The sequence below is a fragment of the Polyodon spathula genome, chromosome 13 (assembly GCF_017654505.1).
Source record: "Polyodon spathula isolate WHYD16114869_AA chromosome 13, ASM1765450v1, whole genome shotgun sequence".
NCBI classification, from domain to species: Eukaryota; Metazoa; Chordata; class Actinopteri; order Acipenseriformes; family Polyodontidae; genus Polyodon; species Polyodon spathula.
Window position 1 is genome coordinate 18,806,822 of NC_054546.1, and position 18,495 is coordinate 18,825,316.

Genomic DNA, 18,495 nt, shown 5'->3' on the forward strand with positions numbered 1-18,495 from the left:
TCAGATGTATTTTACTTTACTTCACCATACTGTTTTAGCAAGCTGGTCTGTTCTGTTACATCACTTTCATCATGGTGTACCGCGATACATTTTAAATGGACAGCCCTGCTATTTTCTGTTAAGACATTTCTATGACTTCTCCCTCTGGTCTTTTACTTGATCGATTTTCCAATTCAACAAATAGCTGTTGATTCATGACAGAGTACCGTGGATTTGGCAATGAAAAGTGTGAATTAGTTAGAAAACTGAATTTAATCAGTCATTTGCTTGTTTTCCGCTCTGAAAATCAATAGCTTTGAAAAATGAAAGGTTATTCATAACATGTTTTTTTTTTTTTTATCACTTCAAAATACTAGAATTACATATTCAACATTTTGAATGTATTTGAGTGACGAGTAGACATTTAATATAACTTGTAAGATATATATTTTAAAAAATTATATATTTAACATTAACAGTGGCAATGACATTCATCAATTAATTAAGAAATGTGTTCAGTGCTATAAACAGCTCAAAGTGGCAATTTGATTCACAGTGTATAATTTATCTCTCACTTAAAAATATTGAACATTTAGCTATCCTGTTTAAGGAATGTTTTATTCATGTATTTATTAATTTGTATTATTGAATAACAATGTCTTAAAATGATGATGTTCAGGCAATTTATTTCTCACATTCAAGTAATATACAACAGTGTGCCCAGTACAGATTACCACTGTGGTTTTATCATGCGCACCTCCACTGAGATGCACATTCAGGTATGGAGCTGCTTTATCCTTATATGGCTTTAAAGAAGTCTCAATTTAAAATATGATGGTAACAGCAATGCTAACATTGCAAAATAACTCTTACAGTTGTTTTATTTTAGAGATTGCGCCCCTTAATTAAAATGGATTCTGTGTATCTGTCTTCCATTGTTTCTGACTGTGCTCGATGTAAAACAAGAAAGAAAAAACACAGTAAAATCAGTATATATATAATATATATATATAATATATAAAGATATATGATATATATAATATAATATGGTTATATTTATATATATATATACATATATAAGTCACTCGCACCACAGAATCACAATTTTCAAGATATGCATCACAGACATGATCAAGATCTTAATTTGATTTACAAGTCACCTTTTACATTCATCCATTATTTGTTCCCAATATACTATTATTCTATTAATTACAGACGTGAATAATTTACAATAAAATAACAGTTTTTTTTGTTTATTACAACTTTTTATACTACAATAAGTTTAATTTACCACATCGATTCTGCTGTTTGTAGGACCCAAGAATGATGGCATAATTGAACAAATTACACATTGTTTCATTTTGCATTTAGTGGAAACGAGGGTGGGTTTGTGTTAACTAACTATACGTTTGTACCAAGTTAGTTTAAGTTGTAAAACTAAATAGTAGCAGCTTATTCAACACAATTTGCTACTGATATTTCCATTACAATAGAACTCATACAGCATTGTTTTAGTTGATGTTGCTTTTAGCCCTATCACTGAGCTTTAAAGTATTAAGTATTAAAGGGAAATTTTCAAATACTACAACTACCTTTAATCGTAAAGACACCTATTCTAAATTAACAACCTTAGACAAGAAAATGAAATACTACATTCTTCATAGATACCATGTAATATATATCATTAGAATGGGTCAAAGTTATGTTGTGGGGGGACATTCACAAATCCTGGATAAGACCAGGTTTTAACCAGCTTTTTGATAATAGAAACTTATTTTGCTTTTTTTACATCCCAAATATGTTCACCATTAGAAGTAAAACCTGCTTTGTGTTAACAGTATCCTGCTGTTCTAGCATTAGTGATTATTTCGAGTGTCAGTGTAATTTATGTCTGGGGAAAAGTTTTAATTAATTGCACGGTATTGAGAATTATTTTTGCAGGGCTGAATCAGGTCTCTTAGGTTTAGAACTAATTTGGGAAGTCAGTCGATGGAGTAGGGCGATAGTGCCCTTTACTTGCAGGCTTATTCAAGGACTTTAATATTTTCAATGGCGTTCACAACAGCACCTTTCACCTCACCATTACTATTTTCCAAGCAGACATACTTGAGATTTTTTTTTTCAATACGACTGTAGCTTGCATGCTCTTTGCGGTAACAAATTGATAGGTAATTTATTTAATTGCTTCAACAAAAGGATACCACATGTTTAGGTAACAAGCCTGACAACCATTATTCAGCATTTCTTCAGCAGTCATTTTTTTTTTTATTAGTGAGGACACATCCGGTATACAATCTATCATCTGAAAATATTAAAAAGTCTGAATAATCCCTCTGTGGTGTGAAAAAGCAATATTTTGGTGATCCCTTAAAGGAATCAACAACAACAAACAGACAGAAGGAGAAGGGATCAGTCCAGCACTTTTTTGTCCAGTGCTTCCTTACTGTTGGTCCTGGAGTAGGGCTCAAAGGCGGAAGAGCTCAGGTATCTGGCTGACAGTTCTTGCAAGTTCCCTGCCAGGGACCCGGCCATGGACAAGGGATTTGAGGTGAGCCGGCTGGTCACAGAGCCCAGGAGGGAGGGCATGGGGAAGTTGAAGAGCCCATGGCCAGGTGGGGAGTTGGGCAGTCCCGGTGGAGCCCCAGAGGTGGTCACTGCCGGCAGTGGCGAGCTCCCTGCGGTCCCTGAGGCAGTGGTGTGGGTGCCGTTATTGGTGATGGAGGGACCTCTCAGCGCCGATCCCAGGGCAGTGCTGGTGCAGTGGGGGTGAAGTCCAGGCAGCCCTGGGGGAGGCAACAAGCGACCATGTTCCAGCAACCTCAGAACACTGCAGGTGGCAGCCGTTTCTGAAACCACTGATCTCAGCTCAGAGTCCTTGCCTTGGTCCTTCTTCTGCTTGGTTCGCCTGTTCTGAAACCAAACCTTTACCTGCAGAAAAATTAACAATGAACAGTTAATTCCAATATTTCATCCATAAGCAGGCAATGGTGTTAAATTTAGAAATGCTGAAAGAAACTTAATCAATCCCGTTTCTTTAAGACATCGAGAATGAATTCTCCTCAAAACGATTGTCATTGAATTTATTATGTTTATTTTAGTATTTCTAAATAAGTAAGTCCAGACCCCAATGGGATCCATTTTTATGGTCTGAACAGCAGTAGGTTTAGACACCAGTCTAAAACTTGTTTGTATTTAGTGATGCTAATAAGAGGGTCAATTAATTGTAAATAATACTACTTTTAGCTTGGATGTCAGTAGCAGAAAATACAGACCTGTCAACTGTCCCTTATTTGCCAGAACTCTTCTGTTTATTGGACATTTCTCCGAGACAACTAACTGGACAAATTTTCTCCTGCACTCTACTGTTAAACACCTTTATGTCAGCAAATCTTTTCTTTCTGCAAAAATCATTTACAGTATGTGGTTACTGCAATCTTCGTCTGTACCTAGCAGGGTTTAGGCATTCAGTGTGCAACGCAAGCTCACATAGGGTGCATTGTTTTATTCACAGCAGCAAAAAAACTGGTGGAAGTACATACACCGCCAAACTGGATTAAAACAAACAGTTTGGTGACATCAACATGGTGACTAGTACTAGGAGAAAACTTTGTGCTGCAGCGGCAGGCAAGGCTATAACAGACTTGCTGTTATCAGAAAAAAGACATTTTTAGAATGCCAGGTGAAAGTTTTGACACTGTTAAACAGATTGGGACCATTGCTTTAACACAAAAATACACATGCGGTGCCAGTAACTCCTGCAGAAAGGCTTGCAGTCACACTGCACAGAGCAACTGGCAATTCCCAGCAAAGTGTGGTCACGAGTTTCTGACTCCACTCTTTACTTCAGGGTTTTCTTTAACTTCACAGATCTATCACAGTTTTCTCCATCTGGCTTTACATTCTCTCCAGTCCTGAAGAGTACACCCTAACACTGATTCTATTATTTGGGCATCTATGTACAGTCAACACTCAGATATACTTCAGTCGCGATTTACCGCCCTTGTATTAAGAATAAAATCAATTCCCATTATATATGTAACAAATTAATGCACTTACCCATCACACGCGATTTCCGACTCCATCGCCAGTTTTCTGATTCAAATCCCGTCTCTTCAATATTAAAATGTACTTGTTTAACTGTCACAGCCCTGTTTTTTTTTTTTTTTTTTTTTTCTGGCATGGCAAGTCAGTCTTTATTGTGCACTGCAGTTACACAGCGCTTCCTCCAAAAACAAAGTGAACGAGACAAGGCACGGTAATGTGAAATTTAACCATTAAACATTTTTAGATACTGTGATGCATTATTTTATTTTATTTTAATCTGTGATCTTTTGTTGCTTTTGTGCATTTTCATTTGCAAGTGAACTGTGACATTAGGGCACTATAGCACTATATTCTACAATTTTGAATACTGACTTTAGATACTGTTTTAATTCTGGAAACTGGTGTTGTTTATTAATCTTTTGCTAAACTGCATTGCCTTTTACATTTTATGCAGTTCTGTACATGGGTAACATTTTGATTTCACTTCGCTGTTGTGTCATTAATGGGGAATTTTACATACTGCTACAATACGTACCAGATTTAAAGGTATTTACTGTATTACAGTTTGCGTGTCCAGTCATCTCTTTTGGCAAGTGATATTCAGAATCATATTATTCTGAATTAAATACTACTTCTGTTGAAAATATAGTACTGTACCAACAAAACCAACTACAGTACATCTAAATGGAATCCAACTTATTTTAAAACACAGGCCTTTCAGCTATGTGTTTTTGACATTGTATCTTTTTTGTGTTCCCTTAAAAAAACAGACAAGTTTTTGTCTTTTACTGCTGTGTTATTCCCCCAACTTGTGCACTAACAAATTTCAATGAAAGAATCAACATCTCTCTGTCATCAAACCCACAAGCCATATTTTTCTCTCCGTACAAAATGTGTGTGTGTGTGTGTGTGTGTGTGCGCGCGTGTGTGTGTGTGTGTGCATGTGTGTGTGTGTGTGTGTGTGTGTGTGTGTGTGTGTGTGTGTGTGTGTGTGTATGTGTGTGTGTGTGTGTGTGCGCACGCAGGGCAGGGGGTTGTTTGGGTGGTAGGGGGCAGGTTACAACATGCTCACCTACACACACGTCAAATCAGATGAAATAATCAGATATGCATCACACTCGTTTAACCATCATTGAAGTCAAAATGTTATAGGGTCAGATATGTGAGTCCTGACTGTATCCTTTAACTAAGCGAGGGGTTATATAAAAGGGGATGTTTACGTGTTTCCTCTATTAAATACTATTTAATAGTTTTTTGTGCAAATAGTTACATGATAAATTACATTTAATAGCAAATTCACACAAACATTTTGACATGTTTTTTTTTTTTTTTTTTTTTTTTAATGAATTTCTTATGCTAAGCGTACTCTTATGACTTAATTGCTATGACATTAAATGCCAAGGTTAGATAATAAAAATAGTGTCACCTTTACAAACCCCTTAAATTAAAATATATTTGATTTTGGATTGGACTATTTACATGGAATGGAAAATTAACAGCATTTGGTAGGACACCTATTATTTACCATTTCTTAAAAAATTTGCCATCAGTCAACTAAAATGCTGAATTTGGTCTCCCCACACTCCACACTGACAGTCTCCATGGTGGTGTCCATGTTATTTTGGTGAATCTCACCAGCTTTCTACCGCGGTGAATCTGGTGGCTCATTGGTGAGTTTAACAGCAGTTTGTTGAGTGTCATCTGTTGAGTTAACAACAGTTCAGTGACCACAGAGTGTCAGTGGGTGAGCAAATGGTGAATAAAACAATGCGCCCATACTTGATCATCTGCAATGGCTGTGCATGCGATAAGCCCTACGGGTATATATATATATATATATATATATTATATATATATATATATTATATATATATACTATATAATATATATATATTTTATATATATATATATAAAACTTATTGGACAACAACATATTCTCACATAATCAAAAGCAACATTAGAAAAAGGCATTTCTGTAAACTATGCAGAACTGATTTTAATGGTGGGACATGGGAGCAAGAATGATGTTTGTGGTAAGCACAAGCGAGATCATAAAAACACCAAAAGCCAGTGACGCTCAGGCAACCAGCACTTCAATTATTATCTTTCATTGCCAAAAGAAAAAAAAAAAAACAGTTCAAGAAAGTTACATATGCAGAGACTTTTACATGTTGTGACTAGTTCAGCAAATCTGTAGCATTATTCCCAGACTCACAGATTGCAAAGTATTCTGCAGGAAAGTCTAGCGCAAGGCATTTGTGCTACAATTTCAGCTTCAACATTGCTTTAGAAATTCAGATTGATTGATAACATGTGTTTATATACAGCAATCGTATGTTCATTTAAAATAAAAAGTACTCGACAATGAAATGTTGACAGTTTTATTATTATTATTTATTATACCGTGATCCACCATATACATGCAGTGTAATGAATAACCACGTTGTTGTGTAATATGGCTTTTTTAATACATTTTTTTTATGATGGACTTATTGAAGTTTTTTTTCTTGTTATAAAGTAGGTGCCATAGCTTGTCAATGTGCAGCGCCAAACTCAGTCTTTAGATTAGTTGTGTGATGAAAGTAATTGTATATAATTTGAAAATAGTGAAATAGTGTATACTTTGCTGTCGTGCAAAGTCAACAACAGTGGACCTGTGTTTTAACGCATACTGGAAAATAACACTACACCATATCACAGTCTATCATTCTACCAAGTAATAAAGTGGAACAGTTGTATCCCTTTGTTTTATGTAGGTATTCACTTCAATACAGACCACTAAGATGTCAGTTTACAAAAGCTCCCTTATTTTGAAAACGCAGTATAGACAGATTTGAAATTACAGTGCCTCGGCCCGGATGAGAAAGATTAGGGCTACAATACAATACTCTGTTAAAAGCTGAGCACATTGTATGAAAGCCAGTGGTTAAAAAACAATAGGAATGTTACCATGGTGCAAGTCAAGCTGCAGAGTGGTATGCAAACTGGGGTTGAAGTATTATGCAAATGGTTTTGATTGTGATGATGGTTGCATGGTTATTATTTACCACCATTCAAATTTTAATGTAAAAATGGAAGAATTATTATTATTATTTTTAATTATGACAGGCTCTGTTATGTGAATAAGATTTATTGTGGCTTTCTTTTATCAAACCCTGCTTACAATAAAATGTTACTATAAATATATATTATATATATATATATATATATATATATATATATATATATATATATATATATATATATATATATATATATATTACTGAAAACCTGCAGTTTGTGTTATTTTACAGGGGAGCGCTATCAACATAATCAATAAAACTACAGAAAAGCACTGCTCGTATTGAGTGTTGTCATTGGTGCAGATAGAGGCGTTTTCAATTAAAGATTTTTTATAGAATTATTCCACTTCTTATGAGCACTGCTAAAAGAATTTTGGAGCAAACATGTCCATATAAAATATAACTGCTATTCAACCACAATACCCTTATTTGACTTGATGTTGCCTATAATGGATTATCTCTGATACGCTATTAGACTGAAAAAGACTACACAGTGTTTCCTGGTTATTTCCCTGACTTATACAAGACAAGATCGTTAAATATTGAGGGTAGTAAATTGGGTCCTTATTCAGTAATGTGCATTGCATGTACTATTTACTGTCAACACAAGCTAACTGGGAATTAACCACATTTGTAAATTACCAAATTGCGAAATCCAGAGTCAGTATAACAAAAAAACAGAAAAGTCTTTAAAAAAAAAAAATTCGATAATTAAAAGAACATAATTAAATCATAACTTTAACTGCCTATTTGCTTTTTTGAATAGTATAGAATTCATAGTTTTTCCCTTACCCATAAATATACGGTATGGATAATGCTACACAAATATAAACAGTGGCATTAATTAGATATTATTTAGATAAAATATCGCATTCAGACATTGCATAGGAAATAGAAACACAATTAATAACAGATTTAGGGGGAAAATAATCTAAACAGATAATGATAATTTATCCGGCAAAGATAATAACAATGAAAATAGATACACAAATCTTTAGACAATTTAAATAAAAAATAAATACATGTAAATATAAAGCTTTAAAAACAATCTATATTTATTATATAAACATTCTGCCAAATGTGAGAACCTGGTGTTAGTGAAGCATATTTTAATAATCCTATTTTAAGTCTAAGTGATTGTTTTGACCATCCTCATGAATGTAATTTATTAGTTTCACACTATCCTGCACTTTATTTGTGTTGTTTAGATTCTGCTCAAGCATACAGGCAAATATGTTTATCACATGATGGTAAATTATTAAGGAGTGCTATAATGTTACCTTGACATTTATACAATATTAACATGTACTATCGACTTACTGTAATCCCTTTACACACTGTTTACATGCAGGTCTTTCTGTAATCATGCATGTGTTTATATATATATATATATATATATATATATATATATATATATATATATATCTATATATATATATATAACTATATATAATATATATATCATATATATATAATATTATAGGTATATGATATATATAGTTCTGATCTGATCTATATAAAGTGCAGTGGTGCTCCAAAGTACTGACATCCTCTTATCTTTTCAATGTAAAATGCTTCTATTCTAGATATAAGAGCTACTAAGTATGACAATTCTTTATTTGTGTTTAAAACTATTGTAAAACACCTACATTTGAAATTATTAAGCAAAATATTAATGTTTTTTTTTTTAAATGAGTCATTCCATTTTGCATTCCGCTTGTATCTTTCAATTAAGTTTCCATATTTCACAGAATTGAAATTCAGTTTTGTTTTAACACAACAGTTATTAGCTTAATTGAAAGTGTTCAGATGAAATACATTTGTCTTAATATCAAGGTGCGATGGAACATTTTGCATTGAAAACAGTATAAAATGGTTAACTTCAAAAAACTAAATAAAAACATAAGGTGAAACAAATAATAGACACATTTTTTGGTTATATATAATCTTCTACCACACATTATAGTTGTTTTCCTATTATAATACCGGCCCATCATAATACACAGATACAGATTTTAATAAATTTTAAAACAGCAAATTACATGTCGTAAAGGAGTTATTTATTTAGGGTTAAGTATTGTATTCATATTCACGTGGCACGTATAAATTGTATTTAAACCTTGTCATTAACAGTGTTAATTTCCTGTCAACTATAACACATTAAAACATCTAATTGAATACTAATTTAATATTGTAGTGGTAAAGAAAAAGAGTGATTCAAAAATATTTTTCCAAAGCATATAAACCATGGATTATACGTCTTATATTTTAGAATTTGATAATTTAATGGGAGGGGGCAGTAAATATTAATAGATTTACGATTATACTGTATTTACAGTATAATCGTAAATCTCGAAAAACTACTCACTTCTAAATCTTTTGTAGTCATTTTTGTATTACTTTAGTATAAATACATGTTAATTTGGATTCAAATGTTGTTGTTTTTTTTTACTTTATGTGAACGAAAAGACACACATTTGCTCGTTTTCCCATTGGAAATAGTGATATTTTGAAATATCACTGTCCTGGTCACAAAAGCAAAGTTTGTGGGGAATAATAGCCATTTTCTATACTTTTGAGGCATAAGCAATTAGGAAATAACACTTACTACCCAGGAACAAAAATTGTCTTACATAGTGCAATAAAAGCACAGTAAGTTATTAATGATATATATTTAATAGATTTTGCTCATTCACAGCTGAAATTCGCTCACAAAGTATCTCTGTTAATTCATTCATGAACTAATATATTTACATATTTGCACAACAAGAAGTGCAATGTTTCACTGTTCATTTCTGTGTCTGTTGGCGTGTTTTTTTTTTTTTTTTTTTTTTTTTTTTTTTTTTTTTTTTTTTTTTTTTTTTTTTTTTGTTGTTTTGTTTTTTTTTTTTTTTTCTGGTGTGCTTCGTTAACAACGCAAATCGGTCCCTCTGTCAAATAAATTGTTACATTGTATTTGCCACACAAATAGACCGGAAAGCTGCGTCATTACCTGCGTTTCGGACAGATTGAGCTGCCTGGCCAGCTCAGTGCGCTCTCTCCCCACCACGTACTGACAGCGCTGGAACTCCATCTCGAGTCTGTACAGCTGCTCCGCTGTGAAGGAGGTTCTGGTGCGCTTGGGTCGGTCCAAGTCCAAACCCTTTGGCAGAATAATCTCTCTGATTGACCCTTTGGCATCTGGAAAATGAGATCACGTGATCGCAATATTCTTACAGTGGGATAATAATCGCAAAGCAGAACAAAAACGGTTTGAAACCTATTCAGAGGCAAAACATAACCCTGTTCCACGTCCTCTCGAAGTGTCAGATGTGATCGTTAGACAGTAGCTTACCGAAAAGCAACCCTGCCCATCAGCTCGGGTTGCAGTGATTCAGATAACCAAAACAACAATTACCCTATTTTTATAATATAATATTATTTATTTTCAGCTAATTAAAAATTTAATAATATTGTTATTGTGAATTTTGACCATTCGAAAAAATAAAATCCCAGATCTTCCCAAGATTATTATTATTATTATTATTATTATTATTATTATTATTATTATTATTATTATTATTATTATTATTATTATTTGCTCAAAATCATTATTACAACCATAATAAAGAAATGCTGCAGTGTGACCATTCCTCTGGATAGTGTATTTCAGAAATAAATCAACTTTGCTGATCATAAAACCTTGGTTTGGTAAAGTCGATAGTTTGGATTTATACATTTTAATATTATGATTGTGATTTCTACTCATTTTTAACTTGGTTTGGTTTCTAAACAGTTGGTCCCTTTTGAAAAGATAAAAATAATACCTCAATGACAATATCAGCATAAAAATATTAGAAAATTAAAAAGAAAAAAAAAAATACAGAATACACTGTAAACCTATACTGACAATTAAGGTTATGAGCTACATATTTTACAATAAAATGCTTCAATGAACCCCTCCACATCCACACCTAGCAGATGGGACAGAAATACAATTACAGGAAAATAAAATACAAATGAATGGCACAGTAGAATGTTTTCTGGAAGCAGCTTCCACACTGTAGAGTTAAGAAATCCAAATTTCCCTTGCAAGTCATATTATTACAGGTAATATGTTTCCTTTACTCCTTGTTTCTTCTGCATGAAATACACGCCCAGAAGAAAGGTGTGCCAACAATGTGCTGACACGGGCCACAAGCACTTTAGTGCCACTATTTTGAATGTGTACGAATCTGTCAATAATATGCCACCCTTTTTTATATATTCTAAACAACACCAAACATTTAAAATCCTCAAAACGATTTGTTTTAGTCTTTTATGGTGTGGTCAATCAAACTTCAATCTGACAACACTGTAGTACAAGCGTCCTACACTACACTAAAATACGTTTCCAAAATCCAAGGTTAATAAAAGGGAATGTTCTTGGCATAAACGATTTTAAATCCTAATTGCTTTTGTTGCTGATTTCAATATCTACATATGAAAAAACTGCTTTGTTGTATTTAATACATTTTATCTACATATGAGTATTTAATCTAGTCAAATCTATGTATTCCTATGTTTATTATTATGGTATTTTATTATAATAATGTATATTTATTCATCAACCATTAATAAAATATTATTTTGCAGAAGATAAACGTATATAGAAATGCATATTCTCCTTCTTTATTTCTATGTATTGCTTTTAAAAAACACCATTTTATAATTTATTTTAAAAAATATACTGTAAGATTGATTCCTGATAAAGATAGGTGTACCATTCAAATAAATAAATACATAAAAAAATGATAAACGCAAATAAAACCGAAAATTCAAATCCAGAGTTTAAAAATAGATAAATAAATAAATAAAGAAATAAATAAAAAATGTATAGGAAAAATGCTATTGAAATGCATGTTTCCAGTTTAAGTCGACCTTGTATTTGTCAGATATCTCTATCCAACTCAAAACTTTTTTTTAACATATTCATTTTTGGATTGATTTATTTTCACAATTTGCAGTTATTTTCTATTTCTGCATCACCAGTTTAGATTACTGTAAGTGGTTGCTTTATAATTTGACGTATCTTCATGTTATTTAAATGCTGCAGTAGAAACGGTTCCTCTTTAAAACCAATAGTGTATGTGATTCAGTTTATAAACCTAATTCCATTGCTGTTGAAAAATACTGGAAAAATACAATTCCACTTTCAAGGAATTATTAGTGTGTTGAAAAATAAAATGAAAAAGTATATAAAAAGAATGCGCTAAAGTATAGATATATATAAAAAAAAAAGATTGTGTTTGAAAACAAAAATTGAAAAAATTGTTTCAATGTTTAAACGCCAGGTACTTCCTTTTAACGTAATAATGAAATTAAGTCAAGTTATCCTTGTATATTATTCCTGTTTACACTGTGAGTGTATTACGTAGAAAACGTAAAGACTGAATAATATCCTAATCGTTTCATAGATCGCATGTCACTGTTTCGTTTAACTAAACTGCATGTTGGTGTTTAAGTCGTATATTTTAACCAGAAAAAAAATACAGAGCATTGCAGCTTTCTAAAAAGAAAAGAAAAAAAAGTCACTCACCTCTAACTAGTATTCTCCTGCAGTAGTCTGGGTCTGCCGAGTTAGCTTTATTTTTTTCACAGTTTTCTGAGGACCCAGAAGCCGAGAAAGTCTCCTGCTGCTCCTTCAGGAAGGATTTAGAAAGATTTCCTTGGGATTCTTTGCTTTCATTCCCGTCCTGAAGTCCGTTCTTTAAGACAATACTTGTCTCTCCTTCCTGATTGTATCCGACATCCATGCTGGCTATAGACTCTTAGACGTGTAGCTCCAAAAAAGAAAGAATCAAGTGAAGAAGACAGATCTATATTTGGGAATATTGCATGCAATATTGTCCAGATGGTGGATTTTTCAAAGGTCCTTTTAAATATGAGAATGGCTTCCTAATGCGAGGGGAGATATTTGCTTCATCTGTTTGGCTGCCCTGTGATGGCTGTCCAGCCTGACTTACCCAATGATCATGGACTTCCCAGTGTAACTCCACAGTGATTTAATACCCCTGTCTTAATACATACACATCCAGTTGTTAGATGATCTCCAAACAATCAGACACACAGACGGGCGCACACTTGCTGTTCCAATTGATTACGGTAATTTTGCAGTCTCCACATTTACGTTGCCTCATGAATACAGTAAATTGTTTTGGATAAGATATCAGCTCTTAATGGATGGTTTGCTGCGCTCCGTCCTCCCAGTCAAGCAGAATTCAGCCGTGTAATAAAGTGAAATGATTGGTCTCGCTGGCCCGCCTGTAACACACAATCACAGACTAGCAGAACACTTCGGAGGAGCTTCATCTTGGAATCCCGAGCACATCACCAGCCATACTCAACTCAGCCGGTTGGCTGTTTCTGTTTAACAAACTTTAATCGTCTTAAGTCTGTCCCCGTTCAGAGCTCCAGTGCCGACCTGCTCTCTAGCTTGCTATCCTCTCCAGGAAAGCCCCCCCTTCCTCCTCCTCCTCCTCCCCAGAAAAAAAAGTTCCTTTATAGAAATCGCTTCAGCAGGTTTCACAGCCTCCTTTTATCTAAAAAGCAGCTCCACTGGCATCAGCCATATTACACTTCTTTTTTTTTCTCCCTTATGGTTTAGTCATTTGCACAGCTATTCCTTCACAGCAGCACTCCTTAGCAGCCTTCAGGATCTGACAATTAAAATTATATATATATATATATATATATATATATATATATATATATATATATATATATATATATATATATATATATATACATACACACACACAGACATATAGACACATTATGCAAGGAACAGACAGCATGGAAAATCTCAACTAAACAGTTCTAAAAAAAAAAAAAAAAAAAAAAAAAAAAAAAAAAAAAAAGGGTCGCCCCGGTTATTTCATTGTCACTGCAACAATATCTTTGGGAGCAGCAATGGCCAGTAATCCAATAAGCCCATTGATTAGGATACAATGATTTAATTCAAGCAAATGGCCTTGTGCTAGGAACATGCTCCAGTTCTTCTTGTCACCTTGCAGGGCAGAAGCCCTCTTCATGCTGCTCTCCTTATTCATTCCTTTATGGGAAATTTGGAGCAAAAGGAGTGCAAGATGGCAATTGTTTAATTGGACTATTAACAAACAATCCTTTGAGCGTGGCTGCCAGGCAGTGGTTTTCGGGTGGGGTTAAAGGCCACATGTTGCACTAACTGTGTTCACAGTGTTGGGGGCCGTCTGTCGAAACTGGAAGGAAGGGGGAAAAGAGAGAGTTCTGACTAAACTGGCTGCTGCTCACAATTGGTGCTGCTTAGCTCTAAGTTGTACCTTAGAGGGCAATTTGAGGAAACCAATTAGGAGCCTCAAATCTTGTATTGTGTTTGCTGGAGGTGAAAAAGAATGTGTGTTCAAATACTACTACTACTACAGCTATGGCCAAAAGTTTTGCAGCACCTAGAATTTTAGGATTAGGACATAAAATTATATTGCAAAAGTCTATCAGAAGCCATACTAGTAGTACAGTATTTCATGTTAGATTTTAAAATGTCACATTTTTAATTTTTTGCCAGTTTTTAGTTAAGTATGTGGAAAAAACCAGTAAGTAATTCAATATCTTAATGTAACATTATTTTGCAGGTTTTATTCGACTTAATGAAGCTAAATTAGTTAATTCTATATAGTGATGCAAAACTTTTGGCCATAGCTGTACTACTACTAAAAACAACAGTAATACAAAATGAAGGACTACATACTTCTACTACTGCTAATAATAATAATAATAATAATAATAATAATAATAATAATAATAATAATAATAATAATAAGTGTATAAATATAATAACACAAATACAGAATACACTGAGGGGAAACTATAAGAAAGTCAAGCTGACAAACATTTTGATTAATTAAGTTGTCAGAGTAGCTAGATGTCTGTTTTTAGTCACATTGTGAGCAATTAGCTGTGCCATAGGGAGCTCACCAGTACGTTAAAACATACATTGCAAAACTAGGTTAAACTATATTTGTATATTTTCCTTTGTTTATTTATTTATTTATTTTTTGTAGTTTTACCTCAGGTGATAAAGCTTTTACATGTTGGTATTTTGTTGTAATTTTCCTTTTCAGTTTACCGTACATGTATCTGATGTCACTCAGAGTAAATATAATATAATGTATATTACATGTGATTTTACCTCTTCCATTCTGGTAATAGTAAACAAGAAAATATAAGTACTAGACTAGAAAGAAAGTGCCTACATTCTACTTATGTACTTAGACAAACAGAAAAACTCCATAGTGTTCCCAGCATTAGTGTGTTTAGTGGCAACTGAATCTTACTACAAACTATGATACTGGATTGTTGAAATTGTTGGTGCTAGAATTCAAGTTTTAGTTCTGGGTCTGGAAGTGTCCTTTTGTTTTGTAGCCTGTAAAACTGTCTTCCATACTCTTGTTAGCAACTTCCAAAATGGCACGGGTTTGTCCACTCCTTAACCCTTTATGTACACACTGGTTGCAGGCAAAAACAAAAAATCACAAATTGTTAATATAAATTCTAAACCTGACCAAAATTAAAGAAGAAAAGTAAAAATAAAAGATGCAATAGACACTTATTTAATTATTTGAACTAAAAATTCTTCTGACGGTTTGTTATAACTGGTGTTAAAGGGCACTTTGCTTTAATGAAACTAATTAGTGTCAATTGGTTAATCGGTTTCAGGCAAGTTTCAGGTGTGTCCATTTTGCAACAGTCAAAAAAATAAGTGCTCTTCTCCAGTAAGGCTAAAGGTGCTGACATGTCATGCAGCTCAGAGAGGATCTTCGTTTTTTACACAATTACATCCCACTATAAAAAAGAAAAGATATTAAAACTTAGTGCAACTGTGTTACTCGATTTTGGTTGCACTACATGTTGTAATTGTGTGGATTTGTTTCATTTTGCCACGTTTATTTGAACACAGTTGTTTCTCCCCCAGGGAATCCATTACTCTAGATAGCTTGGCATTTCATCAAGCCAGTAAAGTCAAGACAGCACATCCTATTGCTGTCATGCATGTTAGAAATGAAAAATTAACTAACAATGTCAAAGACACCTGATCTGCTGTATAAAGGTTACTTAACAAGTTGTTGAATGTAAGTATATATTTTGTGGCACCTTATTTACACATTTATGCATTGTGTATTAGGCTCTTGACACATTGATATGTTTATTTTGAAATATTATTCAAGACTGAGTAATTATAATTTTTAATGAAAATGAAATGATTATTCAATGAAAAGTATAAAAAAGCTAGTACTATAATTGCTCATTTTACACACACACACACACATGCACACACACGCACGCACACACACACATGCACATACACAGTTGTAGTCAAAAGTTTACATACCCCAATGGAAATGAAAAAGTTCTAGAAATTTCTTGAAAGCAAAGAATATTAGGAAAAATTATTTGTAGCAAAAGTTTTACTTTTGTGGGTGAGGGAAAAAAGTAACAAGAAATAGTTGTCTACAATTATTTATTTCAGCAATTTTTTTGAAAAACTCAAAAAATGCTAAATCTAAAGTATTCATACACTTTAATGCTATGATAGTATTGTCTAAAAGGTGTTAGAAATTTCAATATGATAATGCTGAACATAATTCTAGAAAAATCTAGAAAATGCTGGACTGTAAGTGAACATTCTTAGAGAGTATAAAAGGGTTAAGCATAGGATGATTGCTGTCATTACCAATAAGTCAATATGGGAAAAAGTAAAAAGCTAGAGTAGGATATAAGAAGGATTCCAAGCATTTGAGTATCCCAATTTCAACTATTGTTTCTATTATCAAAAAGTACAAGACTTATGGTACTGTCTCAATGCTCCCTCTGTCTAGAAGAAAGAAGGAAGGTTAATACAATCTGAGATTGACTGCCAAAGATATTCAAAGTGAATTGACTGCAAGTGAGACTGGGGTTTCCATTTCAACCATAGGGTCGAGTATTGCAGGGTGAAGGGCTCAATGGTCGCAAGCCAAGGAAAAAAAACCACTCCTAGAAAAACATCACAAGGACAATCGCTTAAAGTTTGCAAAACGGCATTTGAATGATGGATATGAGTTCTGGTCAAAGGTTTTGTGGAGTGATGAAACAAAAATCGAGCTATTTGGTAATGCTTATGGTTGTTACGTTTGGAGAAAGTCTGGTGAGGTGTACAAAGAAATGAACACCATACCTATTGTCAAGCATGGAGGTGGTAATGTCCTTCAGTGGAGCTATTCTTCCTCTAATGGCACAGGAAATTGTGAATACTTTTGAATTAGCAATTTTGTAGTTTTGCAAAAAAAAAAAAAAAATGCTGAAGTAAATAATTGTAGACACTATTTCATTGGGGTATGTAAACTTTTGACTACAACTGTGTGTGTGTGTGTGTGTGTGTGTGTGTGTCTCTCTCTCTCTCTCTCTCTCTCTCTCTCTGGATAAGTACTGTCATTGTACTTAAAGTATTCATACATCAATGTTATGTCAAAAAGTAATGACTTTGTAAACTACAGTTTTTTAAACTAGTGTGTGCGTATTTTAAACTGCTGCTTGTCGATTTTTTTTTTTTTTATTTTTTTTTTTAAACCCAAGCACTGAAAATGTCATCCTATTTTGAAACCCCCATATAGAAGCCAGGGAATCATTCAAGGAAGAAAACAAAGAGCATTGCCTTCAGTATAAACACATGTAAACATACCTACAACAGGCAAGACAGAATCAGACTAGACCATGCTTCCTCTGAATAACGTATAAATATTGTGAATCCATATATTATAAACAATAACAAATGGGTCTGAAGTGAATTACATAGGCTATAATTGCATCTCAGGGTCTGGTGAATTCACCATAAACCAATTGAGCTTTGCTCTTGTGGTTTGCTCCTATGGTTTATGATATCAGCTGAACTCTTGCAATTATTACCTCAATTCACTGCAGCTCATCTATTATTCCATATATGTGGCCCACAGCTCTATCCCTTTTGAAAACAATACTTCAAAAGGCACTTTTCCTTGCAATAGATTTTGTTGTGAAACCTGTAAACACATAAATAAAAACTTGGAAATTCATGCCCAATCTACCACCACCATTAGTATACCGTTCACTTGCACTACCAAGGGAACTGTGTATTGTACCATGTGAAAAAACTGGAACTTGCTATGTGTTGGAGAGACTAAAAGACGTTTAGCATATTAAGATCAAATCCACCTTGTCATCTGTAGGTAAACATTTTAATACTGCTAGAAACGCTTCACAATGGTCGTGGAAAGGGTCTCTAAAGTGAGTATCAAAATTTGAATATTTACTAAAACTGCAACAGCATTTTCACTCTCTAATTACATACTTCCTCCATTCTGAATGCTAACAGTGTCATTCCAAACCACTATAATTGAAA

At 33.5% G+C, this 18,495-nt stretch overlaps 1 protein-coding gene across 1 annotated transcript; it reads right to left on the minus strand.

Moving 5' to 3' along the window:
- Positions 1-1,694: 1,694 nt before the first annotated feature.
- On the minus strand, positions 1,695-12,859 carry LOC121326279 (ventral anterior homeobox 1-like). The gene is made up of 3 exons (XM_041269519.1): positions 12,643-12,859; positions 10,078-10,265; positions 1,695-2,907 (listed from the first exon to the last, which is right to left on the minus strand). Exons 1-3 carry the CDS (start codon positions 12,857-12,859, stop codon positions 2,389-2,391), a joined length of 924 nt encoding a protein of 307 aa, XP_041125453.1. The 3' UTR covers positions 1,695-2,388.
- Positions 12,860-18,495: the final 5,636 nt, after the last annotated feature.

Coding starts and splice junctions, on each gene's coding strand:
- LOC121326279 (XM_041269519.1), bottom strand. CDS start 12,859: ATGGATGTCGGATACAATCAGGAAGGAGAGACAAGTATTGTCTTAAAG. Junction 10,266..12,642: donor CAGGAGAATACTAGTTAGAG/GTGAGTGACTTT, acceptor CTCATTTTCCAG/ATGCCAAAGGGTCAATCAGA. Junction 2,908..10,077: donor TCAATCTGTCCGAAACGCAG/GTAATGACGCAG, acceptor ATTTTTCTGCAG/GTAAAGGTTTGGTTTCAGAA.